This window comes from Macaca mulatta, chromosome 12 (assembly GCF_049350105.2).
Source record: "Macaca mulatta isolate MMU2019108-1 chromosome 12, T2T-MMU8v2.0, whole genome shotgun sequence".
Lineage (NCBI taxonomy): Eukaryota > Metazoa > Chordata > Mammalia > Primates > Cercopithecidae > Macaca > Macaca mulatta.
The window spans coordinates 141,453,082-141,471,437 of record NC_133417.1 but is presented as its reverse complement, the minus strand read 5'-3'; the positions used below and the strand labels follow the sequence as shown (position 1 = coordinate 141,471,437).

The window sequence follows — 18,356 nt, the reverse complement described above, 5'->3', positions numbered from 1 at the left end:
TACTTCACACTCAAACTTGTCCACCAGTCAGGGACGTGCAGGGACAACACCAGTAATGAACATTTTCCCCGAAGTCATGTAGGCATTGGCTGTGCTTCCCACGGGCATCCCTTTAGTACTTATGTATTCATTCCACAAACATTTTGGGGGAACTTGGGTGCTTGGTACTGGAGTCACGGGGAGGAGCAGGAGCATACGTATTTCCCACCCTGGTGAGGCTGCTTGTCACGTGGATCAGCCAAGTGCACACACCAAGGTGAAGTTGCTGTGGTGAGAAGTGCTGCAAAGCACAGAACAGGGGTTTCACCTGGCTGGGGGGCAGGGTCCAAGGCTCCCTCAAGTGTGTGATGAGTGAGCCAAGATCTGAAGGCTGAAGGCTCAGCTGTGTGAAACAGGGGACAAACATTCTAGACAAACGTCCTGGGCAAATGTCCTGGAGCAGGACAAGCACGGTTGTCCTGTGCAGTTGGAAAAATGACCCAGTCGCTGGAGAGGAAACAGCTAGGGGGCACCAGTTGAGACTAGGTAGCCAAGTGGGGCCTTAAGGGCCTGGGCCTCTGACTTGGGAATATTAGGAGTTGATTACATAATTTTCAAAGAAGGAGATTACATCATCAAATCAGTATTTTGGAATTTCTAAGCTCAACGTAGAGAACACACAAGGTAGGGGGTGGTGGTGGTCCAGGTGAAGGATTCACATAGCTCGCATGGGGGATGGAGGTTGATGCAAGAATAACAGACTCTAGGCCAGAGGCAGTGGCTCCTGCCTATAATCCCAGCACTTTGGGAGGCACAAGGATAACCTGAGCCCAGGAGTTTGAGACCGGCCTAGACAACATAGTGAGACCCCATCTCTACAAAAAATTAAAAATAAATTACCTGGGCATGGTGGCATGCACCTGTAGTCCCAGTTACTCAGGAGGCTGAGGCAGGAGGATTACCTAAACTCAGGAGGTGGAAGCTGCAGTGGGCCATGATCGTGACACTACACTCCAGCCTGGGCGACAGAGCAAGACCTTGTCTTTAAAAAAAAAAAAAAAAAAAAGCCGGGCGCGGTGGCTCAAGCCTGTAATCCCAGCACTTTAGGAGGCCGAGGCGGGCGGATCACAAGGTCAGGAGATCGAGACCATCCTGGCTAACACCGTGAAACCCCGTCTCTACTAAAAAAATACAAAAAACTAGCCGGGCGTGGTGGCGAGCGCCTGTAGTCCCAGCTACTCGGGAGGCTGAGGCAGGAGAATGGCGTGAACCCTGGGGCGCAGAGCTTGCAGTGAGCCGAGATCGCGCCACTGCACTCCAGCCTGGGCGACAGAGTAAGACTCCGTCTCAAAAAAAAAAAAAAAAACAGATTCTAGAAACATCTGCAAATCTCTGGTCTTGTCTCAGCTTCTGAGCACTAACCATACTGCAAATGGAGACCTAAAGTTTTCATGTTTTCTTTTTACCTAATTACAGAATCAGGTAAAGAGACTTCACTTATCCCGATTCCACAGGATTTTTAGTGGGAGATTTCTGAGGTAGCAGTAGTCAAAAACCAGGGCTTCCCCTCCCGTTTTCACAGAGCCGAGTGCACCCAGTCCCCAGCGGGAGGAGGGAGGAGAGATCATAAGTAGGGCGCCTGTGTTTTTCTTGCTCTTGTTTTATTTCTCCATCTACATATAAAGCAATGTGCCTGTGTGATTTTCCCCCTTAATTTTCTTTCTGCCGCCTCATTAGCTGAAGAGAGTGCGCGTGGATACTAATGACATCAGCATGTCAGAGTAATGTGGCAGCCGCCTCTCCGCAGACAGCAAGGAGGCAGCGGAGATTTTTAAACTGTGTTGGCGTAAAAATAATGAAGGCAGCCAGCTGCCTGGCAAACACGAGGGGGCATGATGCAGAGGACGGGGAGGGGCAGGGAGCCCCAGAGAGGTGGAACAGAGGAGAGACAGAAAATGAATTCCCAGAGACAGGCAATAAGACTCTGTCACAGTCTGTGACCCGGTGGGGGAGGGGCGGGAGGAGGCGGTGCTTTTGCTCTAAGGAAGGGCAGCTCTTCCCAGGGTGGGGCCTGTCTGGGTTACCTGCGGTCCCTGGGAGCCATTTAACATTTTGCAGAGAAGTGACAGGGCCAGTGGGAGGGTCGCTGGAGGGCTGCGATGAGCAAGACCTGAGCATCGCCTAGGGTACCAGATAAATAGCAGCAGACTCCATCCCGAGGGGTCCAGCGTGAGTCCTTCTTAATGGCGTGATTTTTTCCCAACACAGAAGGGGATAATTGAAATCAGAGACTGCCGTGCACAAGGAAATGGCATGTTAGTGGGGCTCATGATAGCCAGAAATACCAACATGTGTGGGGCGCAGAGAGGGACAGGGCTGGCGAGATGGACTGGGAAGATTGTGGCGGCCCCAGGCCACCTGCCAGGCATTCCCTCTGTGGCTTGGTCTCTCCGTGTCTGTGTGTTCATGCTCCGTCTCTCTCTTTCCCTAAAGCTTGCTAAGCCTGACTCAGTGACAGTAATGGATGAGAACAAAAATAATTGGGCGTGGGGAGGGGACCACCGATAATAGCTCTTACAGTGTCAGTATGATGCCCAGTCTAGAAAGAGCAGCTCCTGTCCTCTAAAAAATAGCTTTGAAGGCACAGATTAGAGGAAGGAAGAAAGAAAGGGAGAGAAAGAGAGAGAGGAAATCCACAGCAACAATAAGGCAATCTCATGTCTGAGTCTAGGAAGACCCAGACCCAATGTCCTTCTGCTGCACGGCCGTCAGTTTCCAGGCTGTCAGGCAGACATTACCAAAAAAAAAAAAAAAAGGTCAGCCAGGCAGTGGGGGACGCCTGTGAAGCCAGAGTAAAGTGCAGAGGTGAAAATCGCAGGAATCCCGGTTTCAGAGCAACCTGCCAACTGCAGGAAGAGGGTAGCAGGAGGAAGCCTCCAGGCCAAAGCTCAAGTCCACCGGGCTAACCATCCAACTGGGAACGGGGCTGGACCAGGCCCTCGTCCCCCTCCCTGCACGCTGTCCCTCCGCAGTCTCCCGGGTGGGCACAGAGCAGGACCACAGACTTCCCCTGCATGTTGGCAAAATTTGCATCTGCTTCTCTCCTTAATCAAAGACTAATAAGGAGAAAAAGGAACGGATTCATGGGGGAAAAGAGGACAAACAAAGAAAAATAGACAGCATCCAGAAAACAGAAAGGAGATCCAAGAAAATCTCAGAAAGTATATGCCATCCTCTATAGAGTACAAGAAGACATAGCCTCTGGGATCCATCGAAACAGTACTAGTTAAGATGAAAACTCAATAGAGTGACATGAAACGGAAGATGGAGGAGACAGTATACCAAGAAACTAACAGCACAGATTGAAGTACACACTAAAGAAGGAAAAGGCAGAGTTGATTCATAAAGAAAGAATCAAATCCATGGGTGCTGGGCCATTGACCCTTGTGCCCTCAGACCCTTTTTCCTGCTGTTCCTGGGTCCCGCTCTGCATCCTGGGGGACAGGGGGAAAGGGAAAGCCCCCTCAAACTGCCCTCAGAGCCCCCATCAGCTGGCTTCTAGTCGGACTCAGCCAGTGGGAGACGCCATGGGAAACGAGTGTGGAGGAAGAAAGAAGCCAAGTATTTCTCCTCTTCTGTCTTTGTCTTGTGTAGCTTCGCCAGCAGCACCTGCATCTTCTCTGTGACACCAACACCCACCAGAAGCCCCTCCCTTCACGGCCCCAGTCCCCAGTGGGTAGCCCCTGACTCAACTTGGTTCCAGCAGATGGCCCTGCTCTCTGGACTCTGATTAGGCTACCTCATCCCACTGTCCCACCAACTCTAAGAGTAATGACAGCTTTCTATTTTGCTAATCTCTAGGCTACTTCACCTTCCCCTTGTTGGAATCTCAGCAGTTTGATTATCTATATAATCAATTCCATGTGTAAAGTTGTTTCTGGTTGAAATACCTGGATTGGTTTCCTTTGCCTGATTGGACTCTGATACGGGTGGTTTAAATCACAAGTAGCAGAAAACCCAATTCAAACAGGTTTAAATAAGGAAGTGTATCTTTTTATCTCACATATCAGTAAGTGCAGAAGTAGCAGGCTTCAGAATTGGTTGTTTCAGTGTCTGGATGATGTCCTCAAAGAACCTGGTGCTTCCCAACTCTCTGCTGTGCCACCCTCAGTGAGTCAGCTTTGTCCTCAGAATGGCTGCCTCATGGCCACAAGGTGGCTTCCAGCAACAATGGGTCCATTTCCTTGTTCATATCCAGTTGTTCCTTTTTTCTAGAAACCCTGAGGAAGTGTCATCAGTTGGCTTAAACCTGCCTTTCTCTGAACCAATAACTGGCAAAAGAGATTGGATTACCATGATTGGATTAAACTCATCATCTGAATTGTTGGAAAGTCAACCTCAATGTTCACTATAATGAAAGACTAATGTTAAAAACTCTTCTTAAGTGCAAAACAAAAACAAGAAACTAAAAGAGAAAATAATGGTAATAAAGGATACAGTAGAGAGCCAACCCACACATAAGTGATGTTACTGCAGAAGAGCCTAGGACAAATGGTTCAGAAATAATAACCAAAGATATAATAGAAGAAAACTTAGCTGCACTGAAAGTCTTAACTTTTGGTTGGCAATCGAAAGGGTGCTCTCTGCAAATCAATGACGGGAGGCACATACCTATATATGTTCTAACAAAAATGTTTTAAAAAGACATGGAAGAATCTGGCGAAGTATTTAAGCAGAAAACAGGCTATTCATAAAGGAATAGAAACCAGGCTGGAGTCAGATATTTCTACTGTAATAGTGACATAGGACAATGAAATATCATCTACCGATTTTGAAAGGAAAAGTTTGGACACTAGAATTTTAGACTCAGTGAAGATAGTTTCATTTTGATGACAAAAGGCACTTTTAGATATCAAGCGTTCAAAAACATGCCTTTCTAATGCATTTTCTGAAAAAGAAAAAAAATACTTCAATTATTTATCAGCAAGTATTTACTGAGCACCAGTCATGTCCCAGCAACATATTAGGCACATGGGATAAGTGAGTGAACTAATGAGGGAAAGAAGTATTCCTGCTATGTGGAGCTTACATTCTAATGGGGAAGACAGGCATTAAACACTGAGCATGATCAGCAGACCAAAAAGGTGATAAGGACTATAGAGAAATTAAAAGGGTGGAAGGCAGTTGCAATTTTAAGTTGGGCAGTTAGGGTCAGTGACTGCTGAACAAAGACTTGAGAGATGTGAGGGACCCACTGTGCGGATATCTGGGGAAGAGCAGTCCAGCAGAGGACCAGCCATCTGTAGCCTAAGGCTGGAGTGGGCCGGCCCTGCGCACAGAACCACAGGGGACCAGTGTGGCCGGAGGTGGAAGGAGCTAGTGGGATGGGAGTAGGAGATGAGATTGGGGGGGTAGGGGAGAGGGCACAGGTTGTGTGGGGTCTACAGGACATTGTAATGACTTTGGCCATTGGAGGGATTTAAGCAGAGGAGTGACATAATCCAACAATATTTTGTAAAGATCTTCCCCTCAGCACCATGTTAAGCAGATACTTGAGAAGGAGGAGAACACACATGGAAAGATGAGTTAGGAGGGTGTTGCTGTGGTTCACGTGAGGGATGATGGTGGTGTGAACAAGGAAGGCAATCTGACCCTGGATATATTTTGGAGGTAGAGCCAACAGGATTTTTTTAACAGATTGGATGTGGAGTATAGGAGAAACAGGAGCAATGGATGACTCTGATTCCAGCCCAAGAGACTGCAAGAATGAGTTTGCTGTCAACTGGGAATGGGGCAGGTTATGGGTAGCACAGCAGGTTGGGACCTGGTGAACCAGGGAGTTCAGTTTTTGGTATGTTGACTGTGAGATACAGTCAGGTGGAGCTACAATGTAAGCAGCTGGGCATTCAAGCCCAAATCTGAGAGGGAGAGATTTGGCCAACTGGAGATATACCTTTGAGGGTCAGTGAAAAATGATGGTATTGTATTTAAAGCCAGGAAACTAGACAAGATCACCAGCAAGTGAGAGTAAATGGAAAAAAGGAACAGGCCTGAATGCAGAGACAGTCCAATATCTGAAGGATGGAGATGAGACAGCAGCTAAGGAAACTGAAGAGAGGCAACCAGCGAGGTGGAAAGAATGAGAGCACACCTTCCTCGAAGCCAAGTGAAGGCTGCATTGAGGTAGAAGACATCGTCAACATGTCAGGCATGGCTGACACAGCAAGTAAAGTGAGGCAGAGTATGGACCACTGGCAAGGCAGAGCCTGGGCCAAAAGCAGCATTGGTGCCCTTGGTAAGGACAGTATGGGGGAATGGCTGGGGCTAATGGCCCATTGAGGTGGACGTACTGCAGCTGACAAAGAGTTAACACTAAAGAAGAGCTCAGGAATGGGGAAATCAATCCCCAGATTCTCCCCACTCTGCCCCTTAAATATCTCTCAAAATCCCCTACCCTCCTGACTGCCACCACCTGAGGTGAGGCCACCACCATCTCTCCCCTAGATGGACACATCTTCTTCATTGGGCTCTCTGTCTCCTCTAAACTCTTCCCCAGATTCAGCCTTGGTGATATTTCCTTGGTTGGTTGGTTGGTTGGTTGGTTGGGTTGGTTTGGTTTTTGAGACAGGGCCTCACTCTGTTGCCCAGGCTGGAGTACAGCGGTGCAATCATAGCTCACTGCAGCCTCGACCTTCTAGGCTCAAGCAATCCTCCCACCTCAGCCTCCTGGGTAGCTGGGACTACAGGTGCACACCATCAGGACCAGCTAATTTTTAATATTTTTTGTAGACATAGGATTTCTCCATGTTGCCAAGACTGGTCTCAAACTCCTGGACTCAAGTAATCTGCCTGCCTTGGCTTCCCAAAGTGCTGGGATTACAGGCCTGAGCCACCACACCCAGCCTTGGTGATATCTCTAAAATTAAAATCAGACCTGGCCGCTCCTCCACTCATACCCGGCAAGTGCTCCCTGTGTCAGCCTCCTTCTCAGGCAGATAATGGACTCCATGGTTTTCCCTGCTTTGCTCTCCTGTTTCATTGCCGAGCACTCCCCATGTCAGACTCATTCCCCCGCCAACATTATTTGCTCCTTCTCACCTCCCAAACCTGGCGTAATATGTTTTCTCTGCCTAGAACACTCTCGTCCCCAGAACTCTCCATGCCTTTTTTTCCCCCCGCTAACTCCTGCTCCACGGCCAGGTCTCAACTTGGATGTCACTTCATCCAGAAATCTTCCCCTGAACTCCCCCTTATATGACCACAGCACCTGCATTGTTGTTGTTATGTTTGGGACCATAAAGCTCTGTGAAGGTGGAGCTGGCCATCATAACAAGCAGACAAAACACAATCCCTGTCTTCTAGTAGGAGCTCGGCAAATACCTACAGAAGGGATGACTTAAAGGACAGGTGGTGAGCATACAAGCTAGAATTGTGACAAATAATTGGGAAGCGAGTTGTAAAACTAAATGCAAATACCAAAATGGTTACTGAAGGAGATATGCAATATAAAATATGATCATGTAATAATCACAAACTGAACCCAAACTCCAGTATTATTAAGAAAGGAAGGGAGAAGAACTGGTTAAGAGAGAAATGTGAGAGAAAGGGTGATGGAATATCCAGAACATAAAAGATACTATTTAGATTTTTAGAGAACTATAGGTTTATAGAGAGAGAGAGAGAGAGAGAGAGAGAGAGAGAGAGAGATTTTTTTTTTTTTTTTAAACAGAGTCTCACTCTGTCACCCAGGCTAGAGTGCAGTGGCATGATCTGAACTCACTGCAACCTCTGCCTCCCAGGTTCAAGCTATTCTCCTGCCTCAGCCTCCGGAGTAGCTGGTACTACAGGTGCGTGCCACCACACCCAGCTAATTTTTGTATTTTTAGTAGAGACAGGGTTTCACCATGTTGGCCAGGATAGTCTCCATCTCTTAACCTCGTGATCTGCCCCCCTTGGCCTCTCAAAGTGTTGGGATTACAGGTGTGAGCCACTGCACCAGGCCTAGGTTGGTATTTTTTTATTTTGAAGGTAACTAATAGCATTTTAAAGACAGTGCATACTTCCAAAATATGGAAGATGAATCCAAAGAAAATACAAACCTGTACAACAGAACCAGAAAACAAAGGAAACAAGAAGCAGAAAAAAACAAAAAGAATAAAGTGAGACTGGAGTGAGACCAAACACTTGATTTATAACAATAAATGAAAATCGCTTAAACTACCCTCTTACCAACACAGACTCGCAAACACATTTCAAACAAACTGAAACAAAGGTTAAAATTTAAAAATGAGGCCAGGTGTGGTGGCTCATGCCTGTAATCCCAGCGCTTTGGGAGGCTGAGGTGGGTGGATCACCTGAGGTCAGGAGTTCAAGACCAGCCTGGCCAACATGGTGAAACCCCATCTCTACAAAACTACAAAAATTAGCTGGGCATGATGGTGGGTCCCTGTAATCCCAGCTACTCAGGAGGCTGAGGAGGGAGAATCGCTTGAACCCAGGAGACGGAGGTTGCCGTGAGCCGAGATCTCGCCATTGCACGCCAGCCAGGGTGAAAGAGCGAGACTCTGTTTCAAAAAAAAAATTAAAGAATGAGCAGAGTGCTGGGCACGGTGGCTCACGCCTCTAATCCCAGCACTTTGGGAGGCCAAGGCGGGTGGATTACAAGGTCAGAAGATCGAGACCATCCTGGCTAACACAGTGAAACCCCGTCTCTACTAAAAATACAAAAAATTATCCGGTTGTGGTGGTGGGCACCTGCAGTCCCGGCTACTTGGGAGGCTAAGGCAGGAGAATGGCGTGAACCCGGGAGGCGGAGCTTGCAGTGAGCTGAGATCGCGCCACTGCACGCAAGCCTGAGCAAAAGAATGAGACTCCATCTCAAAAAAAAAAAAAAAAAAAAAAGAATGAGCAGAGATAGATAATTCTGGCAAAAACAAACCCCAAAAAAATGTATTTTTATATCAATATGCAAATAGAATTCCAGGGAAATACACAAAATGAGAGGGGAAAAAATAGTCATTTGATATTGACCAAGGATACAGTCCATGGTGAAAAGATAACCATTATAAACTTTATGTGCCAAAGAAGATTGTGTTAAAATAGAAAAATTGACTGAAAAATAATTTAGGTGATTTTTAATTCATATCTGTCTATCACAGACCAAGTGAGCCAAGAAAAAAAAATGAAGTGCAGTAGCTCCAAATCATAAATGTGACAAACATATTTTGAAAGAAATGAAATGCGACTTCTGCTAATGCCGAAACAGACATTGTCTACAGCCATATTGCAATATACCAGAAAACTAATAGTAAAAAGCTTGTTAATTTAAAAAAATAACATAACCATTTGAAAACGTTATAGCACACTCCCAAATAACTACTGCCTCAACAGTTATTTAATTGCAGACCATTAAGAAAGATGAGCTGGGTGTAGTGGCTCACAGCTATAATCCCGGCACTTTGGGAGGCTACAGTGGAAAGATCACTTGAGCGCAGCCTGGGCAACATAGTGAGACCTTGTCTCTACAACAAAAATTTTAAAAATTAGCCTGGCATAGTGGCATGCGCCTGTAGTCCCAGCTACTCAGGAGGCTGAGGTGGGAGGATTGCTTGAGTCCAGGAGCTCAAGGCTGTAGTGAGCCATGATCACACCATTGCACTGCAGCATAGGTGACAGAGCAAGACCCTGTCTCAAAATAAGGAAGGAAGGAAGGAAGGAAGGAAGGAAGGAAGGAAGGAAGGAAGGAAGGAAGGAAGGAAGGAAGGAAGGAGGGAGGGAGGGAGGGAGGGAGGGAGGGAGGGAGGGAGGGAGGGAGGGAGGGAGGGAAAGAAGGAAGGGAGGGAGGGAGGGAGGGAGGGAGGGAGGGAAAGGAAGGAAGGAAGGAAGGAAGGAAGGAAGGAAGGAAGGAAGGAAAGAAGGAAGGACGGACGGACGGACGGACGGACAGGAGGGAAGGAGGGAGGGAAGGAAGGAAGGAAACACTGCCTCAAAACTCTTGGCTATGACCCTACCAACGTTCAAAGGGAAATTTATACCATTTTAAAAGTTGCTTTTATTACGACTCTAGGAAAAAAATGTTATGAAATTGACTGCGCAGTCAATCCAAGGAGCATGAAAGAGAAACAAAACATACCTAAGAAGATCGGAGAAAGGAATTAATCATGATGAAGGCAAAAATTAATGGGTTAGAATATTTTAAAAGAGAACTGATCAACAAAATCCCATTGCTGATTTCTTGAAAAAGGGTGCAAAATGGAAAAACCTCCAGCAAAACTAAACAGGAAAACATTGAAAACACAATTACAGTGAATTTCAAATGAGAAAAGGGTGCTTATTCATCGATACAGTGAAGATCTCTTCCTTCCACCTTTATGGATCTGTAGGGACCTCATTCTACAGCTCTCGGCCCTCTGCCTTCCAGCTGGGTTTAGCCAGTGGGGTGTCCTGGCAGCAGGAGGGAGGAAAGGAGAGTGAGGGCAGAACATGCATTCTCTGGGCTGGCTCTTTGCCTCAGGCTAGCTGTGTATCCCCAAGCAAGGATTGCTGCTTCTGCTAAGACAGCTCACTTGACTGGCCTTCAGCCCAGGATGGTAATACCTCTGCCACCAACCCCACATTACTACCCTGACCCTTGTCAGTTTCCTTGTACCCACGTCTGGGTACAATAAACACTTCTGGAATGATCCCATATCGAACTCGCCATCTCTTTTTTTTCTTTTTTTTTTTTTTAGACGGAGTCTTGCTCTGTCGCCCAGGCTGGAGTGCAGTGGCATGATCTCAGTTCACTGCAACCTCTGCCTCCTGGGTTCAAGCAATTATCCTGCCTCAGCCTCCCGAGTAGCTGGGACTACAGATGTGCATCACTATGCCCAGCTAATTTTGTTGTATTTTTGGTAGAGACGGGGCTTCACCATGTTGGCCAGGCTAGTCTCAAACTCCCGACCTCAGGTGATCCACCCACCTCGGCCTCCCAAAGTTCTGGAATTACAGGAGTGGGCCACCGCGCCCGGCCTCTCCATCTCTTTTCTATTGACTGGTACCTATGCAATGCTAAATTTCTTTAAAATGAAGATTATTTTCCAGGAAAATATAGATTAACAAAATGGACTCAAGAAGAAATCAAAATAAAATGTGCCAGTAAACATGAAAGAAATGAAAAATATCAAATTATGACCTGCAACTAAATGCCAGGCATAGGCAATGTCAAATGCAAGATCTACTGGGCCTTCCTAATTCCAATAATGGTCTGCTTTTTAAAATCTTCCCAAGTATGGCCGGGCGCAGTGGCTCAAGCCTGTAATCCCAGCACTTTGGGAGGCCGAGACAGGCGGATCACAAGGTCAGGAGATCGAGACTATCCTGGCTAACCCCGTCTCTACTAAAAAATACAAAAAAACTAGCTGGGAGAGGTGGCAGGCGCCTGTAGTCCTAGCTACTCAGGAGGCCGAGGCAGGAGAATGGCATAAACCTGGGAGGCGGAGCTTGCAGTGAGCTGAGATCACGCCACTGCACTCCAGCCTGGGCCACAGAGCAAGACTCCGTCTCAAAAAAAAAAAAAGAAAAAAAAAAAAACTTCTTCCCAAGTATTAAAAAAAAAACAAATTTTCTCAGATAGTTTTACTAAGTTAACATAACATGATGTTAAAACCTGACAAAAATAGCTCAAAAAATAAAACTATAAACCAAATTTATTTATTAAAAGAGATTTAAAAAACTTAGTAAATTGAGTCTGGCACTGTATTATATATACTATACTATTTCAAATGAGAAAAGGGTGCTTATTCATAGATATTATAGTGAAGATCTAACGTGATCTAGTATATATAATAGCACATATATTATATCTCTCTCTGATATATAGTGATATCATAATTATATTTTTTATATATAATATGTGCATTAAATATAGAAGAATAGCCAAATAGGGCCTGTTTTATGAAGGCAAAAATGGGTCAGTATTGGAAAATCTTTTTCTTTTTTTTTTTTGAGACAGAGTCTCACTCTGTCACCCAGGCTGGAGTGCAGTGGCATGATCTCAGCTCACTGCAACCTCCACCTCCAGGGTTCAAGCAGTTCTCCTGCCTTAGCCTCCCAAGTAGCTGGGATTACAAACGTGCACCCCCATGCCTGGCTAATTTTTGTATTTTTAGTAGAAAAGGGGTTTCATCGTGTCGGTCAGGCTGGTCTTGAACTCCTGACCTCAGGTGATCCACTTACCTCAGCCTCTCAAAGTGCTGGGATTACAGGCATGAGCCACCACGTCTGCCTGGAAAATCTTTTTCTATCAACTTGGTTAGAAAAAGGCAAAACATGAAATTACATCTTAAACTTTGTAGTAACCTAGGAATAGAAAGATATTTTCTTAACTTAGAACAGAGTATCTATTTGAAACTAATATTCAAGGTTATATTTATGGTGAAACATTAGAGACAATCCTATTAAAGTTAGGAATAAGATAATTATGAATGCTATTAATGTTGTTATTTAGCATTGAACTGAAAAGCTCTAGCCAGTGTAATAAGAAATATTAATATTGAGGAGGAAAAAATCATCATAGACAAAAGTATTGTCTACCTGAAAATAACCCTAATAAATAAAATGTACTTACAAATCAGTGAAGAAATGAACACACCAATAGAAAAATGAGCAAAAGACATAACTGAGCAATTCACAAAGGAAGAAAAACAAATGGTCAAACAAACAAAACAAAAGTAAATAGTCCATACTGGGCCGGGCGCAGTGGCCCACGCCTGTAATCCCAGCACTTTGGGAGGCTGAGGTGGGCGGATCACGAGGTCAGGAGTTCGAGACCAGCCTGGCCAACGTGGTGAAACCCTGTCTCTAATAAAAATTCAAAAATCAGCTAGGTGTGGTGGCACCTGCTTATAGTCCCAGCCACTTGGGAGGCTGAGGCAGGAGAATAGCTTGAACTGGGAGGCAGAGGTTGCAGTAAGTCAAGATCACGCCACTGTACTCCAGCCTGGGTGATAGAGCAAGACTCCATCCAAAAAAAAAAAAGAATAATTGATTGTAAATAGATTCACAATCTATTCTGCATGGAAAAAAATCAGATTTCAAAATCATATGCAAAGCATTCACCCATTGTTGTCATATATATTAATTTTCTGTGTAAACACATAAAACATTAGCTTACACGAAATGTTAATAGTAGTTATCTCTGACCAAAGGAATATGAATACTTTTTTTTTAGTTTGTCATATTTGTATTTTAAAGGGGTTTTAGGCCTGGAGCTGTGGAGAAGGGAGCCAAGTTGTGAAGTGAGCAGCCAGTATGAGTGACTTCAATACTTTCTTCTGTTTGACTCTGTGTCCATAGAGCCCCAGCAGACATGACGCAGGGCAGGCCCCGGTAGTAGTTCAAGTCATTGTTGCAGATATATGGCAGCTGGTCTTAGTAAAGTTGCATAACTTCAGGTTTCTCAACCAAGAAGTAGAAAGAACAAATTGTACAACACTTGGCAAATCTTAGACCTCAAAAAGAGAGAGCTATGAAATTGCCCTGCACCTCTCCGAAATCTAATCTGAATTTGGTCCAGCTTCTTTTTTCTTTCTTTTTTTTTTTTTTTTTTTTTTTTGAGACTGAGTTTCACTCTTGTTGCCCAGGCTGGAGTGCAGTGGCACAATCTCGGCTCACTGCAACCTCCGCCTCCCGGGTTCAAGTGATTCTCCTGCCTCAGCCTCCCGCGTAGCTGGGATTACAGGCATGTGCCACCAGGTCCAGCTAATGTTTGTATTTTAAGTAGAGACGGGGTTTCTTCATGTTGGTCAGGCTGGTCTTCAACCCCCGATGTCAGGTGATCTGCCTGCCTCAGCCTGCCAAACTGCTGGTATTACAGGCGCAAGCCACTGTGCCTGGCAACTGAATTTGGTCCAGCTTCTAAATCCAACTACTAATTTACAGAAAACAGAGGAAGAGCAGCATGTCCACAAACCCCACAGGAATGTAATCAGCAAAAGCCCCACAGTGAGAAACGCTACAAATAACCCAGTTCCCACCACAAATAAGTCACATGAAACAAACAAACAAAAATCTAAAAATACATCACAGCAACCAGTCTCACTATGTTGGCCTTAACTAGAATGATTATTCAAACCAACAAATTATTTTGTTAATATAATGGCATTTAAGAGAAATCTGTGAATTTAAACACTGTATATGACATGATATTACAAAACTATTGTTAATTTCTCAGGTGCTATAATATTCTCTTTGTTTCTTCACAGGGTCATATAAAAGATGCACTGAAATACAGATAAAATTATAGGATGCATGGAATTTGCTTTAATCTTACGGGAAGTGGATGGGGCAGGATTAACCATGGGTTGATGGAAGGGGTGGTACATGGGAGTTTATCATACTGTTGGTGCTACTTTTGTGTATGAAGGTTCAAACTTCTCCATAACAAAAAAAAAAGTTTATTTTTTAAAAGCAAATAGTGTTCCTATCTTTATGGTGAAGCTAATGGACTTGAATTATAAATTTGCGAGTAAGGAAATAGGAATCTTTGCCAGTGGGGACTGTGAAAATAAAATGGAAATGCCAAGTCAAAAGGAAATTCAACAGCAAAACGATTCCTCTCCCCCAATTCTCAATTTCCTGACATATTTGAAAATTGAGGTAAGAAATTGGGAAGAGCATCCGCGGGCCACACTTCCTCCTAACAGAACTTCATTCCTTTTCTCTGAGCAGCTCTCTGGGGGGCCAAGAAGGCATACCGAGCCATCAGCATAGCCCCCCGGGAACCTGAATGCTTAAGCACTTGGCCCAGACTTCGCATGGGCGGCCATCATCACAGGAAGAAGGGCTCCCTTGCAGAGCCGTTGCCTTGTGTCTTTGTGTGCACTAACTCAGGCGATCCCTGCAGCAGCCCTGTGGTACTGCTCTGTTGCTGTTTCCTGTGTGACTTGGGCATAGGGAGGTCACACAGCTTGGGAGAGCTTCCCCGCACAGCCCCCTCACCCCTTCCCCAGTGAGACCCAGAACCCAGTCAGCCTACGCTGCGCCTTTCACCTCTTCCCACCAGGTGCTGAAGACCTGCGCATCGGCCCCCGCGGTCCTCGAGGTGCTTTTCAACTCCTACCCTCAGCTCTGCGTGTCAGAGTCCTGGAAGGAACTGATTCCTGAGGAAGTATTCCAGGCAAGAGAGCTGCCTTTCCGCCTGCCTTTAGTCCAAAACTCTTGTCTGTTTTTGCTTCTTTGCATGGGGAGTTTTGCACTGATACTCAGCTAAGTGTAATACATCTGAAAAAGGAAGAATGTGAAATGAGGGTGTATTTGCACAATTTCTGGGGTTTTTTTTTCTGGAGGCTCCATAATCACACAGCCAGGAGCTTGTTATAGTAGTTGCAGTGTCGTGGCCTCAAGGAGCACAGAGCCCCATGCTGGCCTGAAAAACGCCAGGGTTCTCTTAACCAGTGTCCAAAGAAAGGCCGGAGCTGCCTGAATCCACGGGCCTAGCTCCATGTCAGGACATACTATTCCGGCCCTGTGAATCAGCTTCATGCTCCAGCTGCTCAAGATATGACCAAGGAAGCAGTGGGCATTGCATCTATCCACAACAAAGTCCACAGGTGACTGCCCATTAAAAGAGAGTGAGAACGGGCCAGGTGCGGTGGCTCATGCCTGTAATCCTAGCACTTTCAGAGGCCAAGGCAGGCAGATCACTTGAGGTCAGGAGTTCAAGACCAGCCTGGCCAACATGATGAAACCCTGTCTACTAAAAATACAAAAATTACCTGGGCATGGTGGCAGGCGCCTCTGTAATCCCAGTTACTCAGGAGGCTAAGGCAGGAGAATTGCTTGAGCCCAGGAGGCGGAGGGTGTAGTGAGCTGAGATCATGCCACTGCACTCCAGCCTGGGCGACAGAGCTAGACTCCATCTCAAAAAAAAAAAAAAGAAAAAAGAGAGCGAGAGTGAGAAGAGTTGTGTGTGTTTTTTCTGTTTCACTGACTTGAGTCATGTGTGTATGACTGACGACCAGACCAATGCCATGCACTCGCTCCTGAGCCCCTCCCTGGCAAAAAGGAAGAGCTGGTCATGACTGGGGGAGATGAATAGGGCCACCCCGGAACTGCAGGGCTGCTGTGCAAAGAGGATAGAGCAAAACGGAATTTGGGGAGACCACCTGGAGCATCTGAAGTCACCCCAGGCAGAATCCCCTCTCACTTGGCAGAAACTGTGCTTTGGGAGAGCATACGAGCCCCTGGGGCAGAGGGTGGTTCCCCACAAAGTGGTGCATCTCTCTCCAGTGCGCTTATCAGGGATCAGTTAGCCATAGAAAAGCCCGCTTGTCCCATCAGTGGTCTAGCTAGGAAGAAAACATATGTTGGTTTCACGTGCCCAGATTTCTAATCCACCTGCCTTCCCTTCCAGATGCACAAGCCATTCTACCAGTCCCTCTTTGCCTTGGCCCACACCCCACGCTGCCTGCAGCATCTTTGCCGCTGTGCCCTTCGCAGACTGTTTGGCAAAAGGTGCTTTGACCTCATCCCCCTGTTACCCTTGCCAAAGCCCCTGCAGAATTATGTACTTTTGGAGCCACAGGGTGTTTTGCACTGAAACACAGAACGCTGCAACCAATGCTGTTGTTCTCCTCGCTGCCCTTCTGTGGAGGCTGTGTGTTGAGGAGAGCACCCTGGTGAAGATGGAGGTGATGGCAGTTCCCTTCCCAAGTGCTCTCGGTGGGACCGGGTGAAGCACAGACCTTGCCAAGCTGCAGGTTCACCTCGAAATGGAATTGGCAACAAAGGCCCTTTCTGCCTCTCAGGGTCGCCTGTGAAAATCCAGTGAAATCGTGACTATCACAGCACCTGGTCTCAGAAAGTACCTTTCAACAACAGTTAAGCCAAAAGGTACAGTGAGTCCTCGCCTAAGGTCTTCGATAGGTTTTGGGAACCAGCTTTAAGCGAAATGATGTATAACAAAGCCAGTTTTCCCAAGGTTAATTGATATAAACAAGAGTAACGTTCCCACAGCGTATTTCTGGTCACAAAAAGATTGCCACACTTCTAAATAAAGACCAATACAGTTCTAATAGTAAACATTGAAATAAATGCAAGCTATGCATACCCTTAAGAGATTAATAACAAGTAAGATAATTATTTGCCCAATTTGTAGTGAGTCAGTAAGTGATGGTGTTTGTCCTGCTCGTGGGTTAGATCAAGGAATAAATGTTTGCAAAACGAACCTTGTCAGGAGCACCTCCTGCCACCACGAAGTTCAGAACAGTCACCAATGTGGCAGGCTTGCTAGGCCCTCTCATACCGCATCATTTATTGTCATGCATTTGGATGATTACTGTATGCCTTATGAATTTTTACTTTACAATAATTTGTATTCATTCATTCGTATTCTAACGTGCTTATTCTAGTTCAGGGTCATGGGTGGCCAGAGGCCACCCCAGCAACTCAGTGTGCAGGGCAGGAACCAGGCCTGGATGGGGTGCTCTTCCATTGCAGGGTGCTCACACACCCCCACACCCACCCACACACACACACTGGGGCAATTCAGACACCCCAGCTCACCTCACCTGCTCAGCTTTGGGATGTGGGAGGGAACCGGAACACCCAGAGAAAACCCACACAGACAGTGGCCCTGACCAGGAATCAGTTTTGTTTCTCATCAGTGTTATAATAAAATGACGTTAAACAAAACATTATTTAAGGACTTGCTGTATACATATTTTTCCAATGTGTTAGCAGCCCTCATGCTGTCCCTGAGCCTTGGGACCCTCCCCTCACAGAGAGGCCTCTCACCCCACTGGGGCCCGACCACCCAGGGAAGATCTGTACCCTAGATCACGACGGACCTGCGTGTTAAGAATGGACACTTACAACCGCCGCACACACACCTGCCCTGGGCCTGTTGGTGCTCCCAAGCACGTTACAGTCCAGAGCTCCCCAGGAGGACACCAGCAGGATGGTGAGTGAGAAGTTGCCATCCTGTGTGAGTCTTCGTGTGACACCTTCACCAGAAGCCACTGCTCCAGCTCCAGGAACAGTCGGCGAAGTCAGATGCCAAGAACACACACAGGTTGATTGAAGGGGCCTTCAGCTCAGCCTGAGCGTCACATGCCAAGAGAGATGCTCTAGACATCAAGGACTATATCAACCTTGTCTTATTTTCTCTATTCCATATATATATACACCTTGAGGTAGAGGGTGGTTCCCACAAAATGGTGCATCTCTTTCCAGTGCACTTAAGCTAGGGGAGGGGGCTCACTCCTGTAATCCCAGGTACTCAGGAGGCAAAGGCAGGAGGATTACATGAGGCCAGGAATTAGAGCCTGGGCAACATGCGAGATCCCATCTATTTTAAATAGAAAAAATTATCCCAGTGTGGTGGTGTGCACCTGTAG

The 18,356-nt window shown here is 46.2% G+C and overlaps 1 protein-coding gene across 1 annotated transcript in view; it reads left to right on the top strand.

The window, feature by feature from the left end:
• ASB18 (ankyrin repeat and SOCS box containing 18) overlaps nucleotides 1-17,652 on the top strand; it is a 73,177-nt gene extending 55,525 nt beyond the window's left edge. The window contains exons 5-6 of the mRNA XM_077957953.1: nucleotides 15,023-15,136; nucleotides 16,373-17,652. Coding sequence (XP_077814079.1) covers nucleotides 15,023-15,136; nucleotides 16,373-16,558 — 300 coding nt within the window. The 3' untranslated portion in view covers nucleotides 16,559-17,652. The remainder of the gene's footprint in view (nucleotides 1-15,022; nucleotides 15,137-16,372) is intronic.
• Nucleotides 17,653-18,356: the final 704 nt, after the last annotated feature.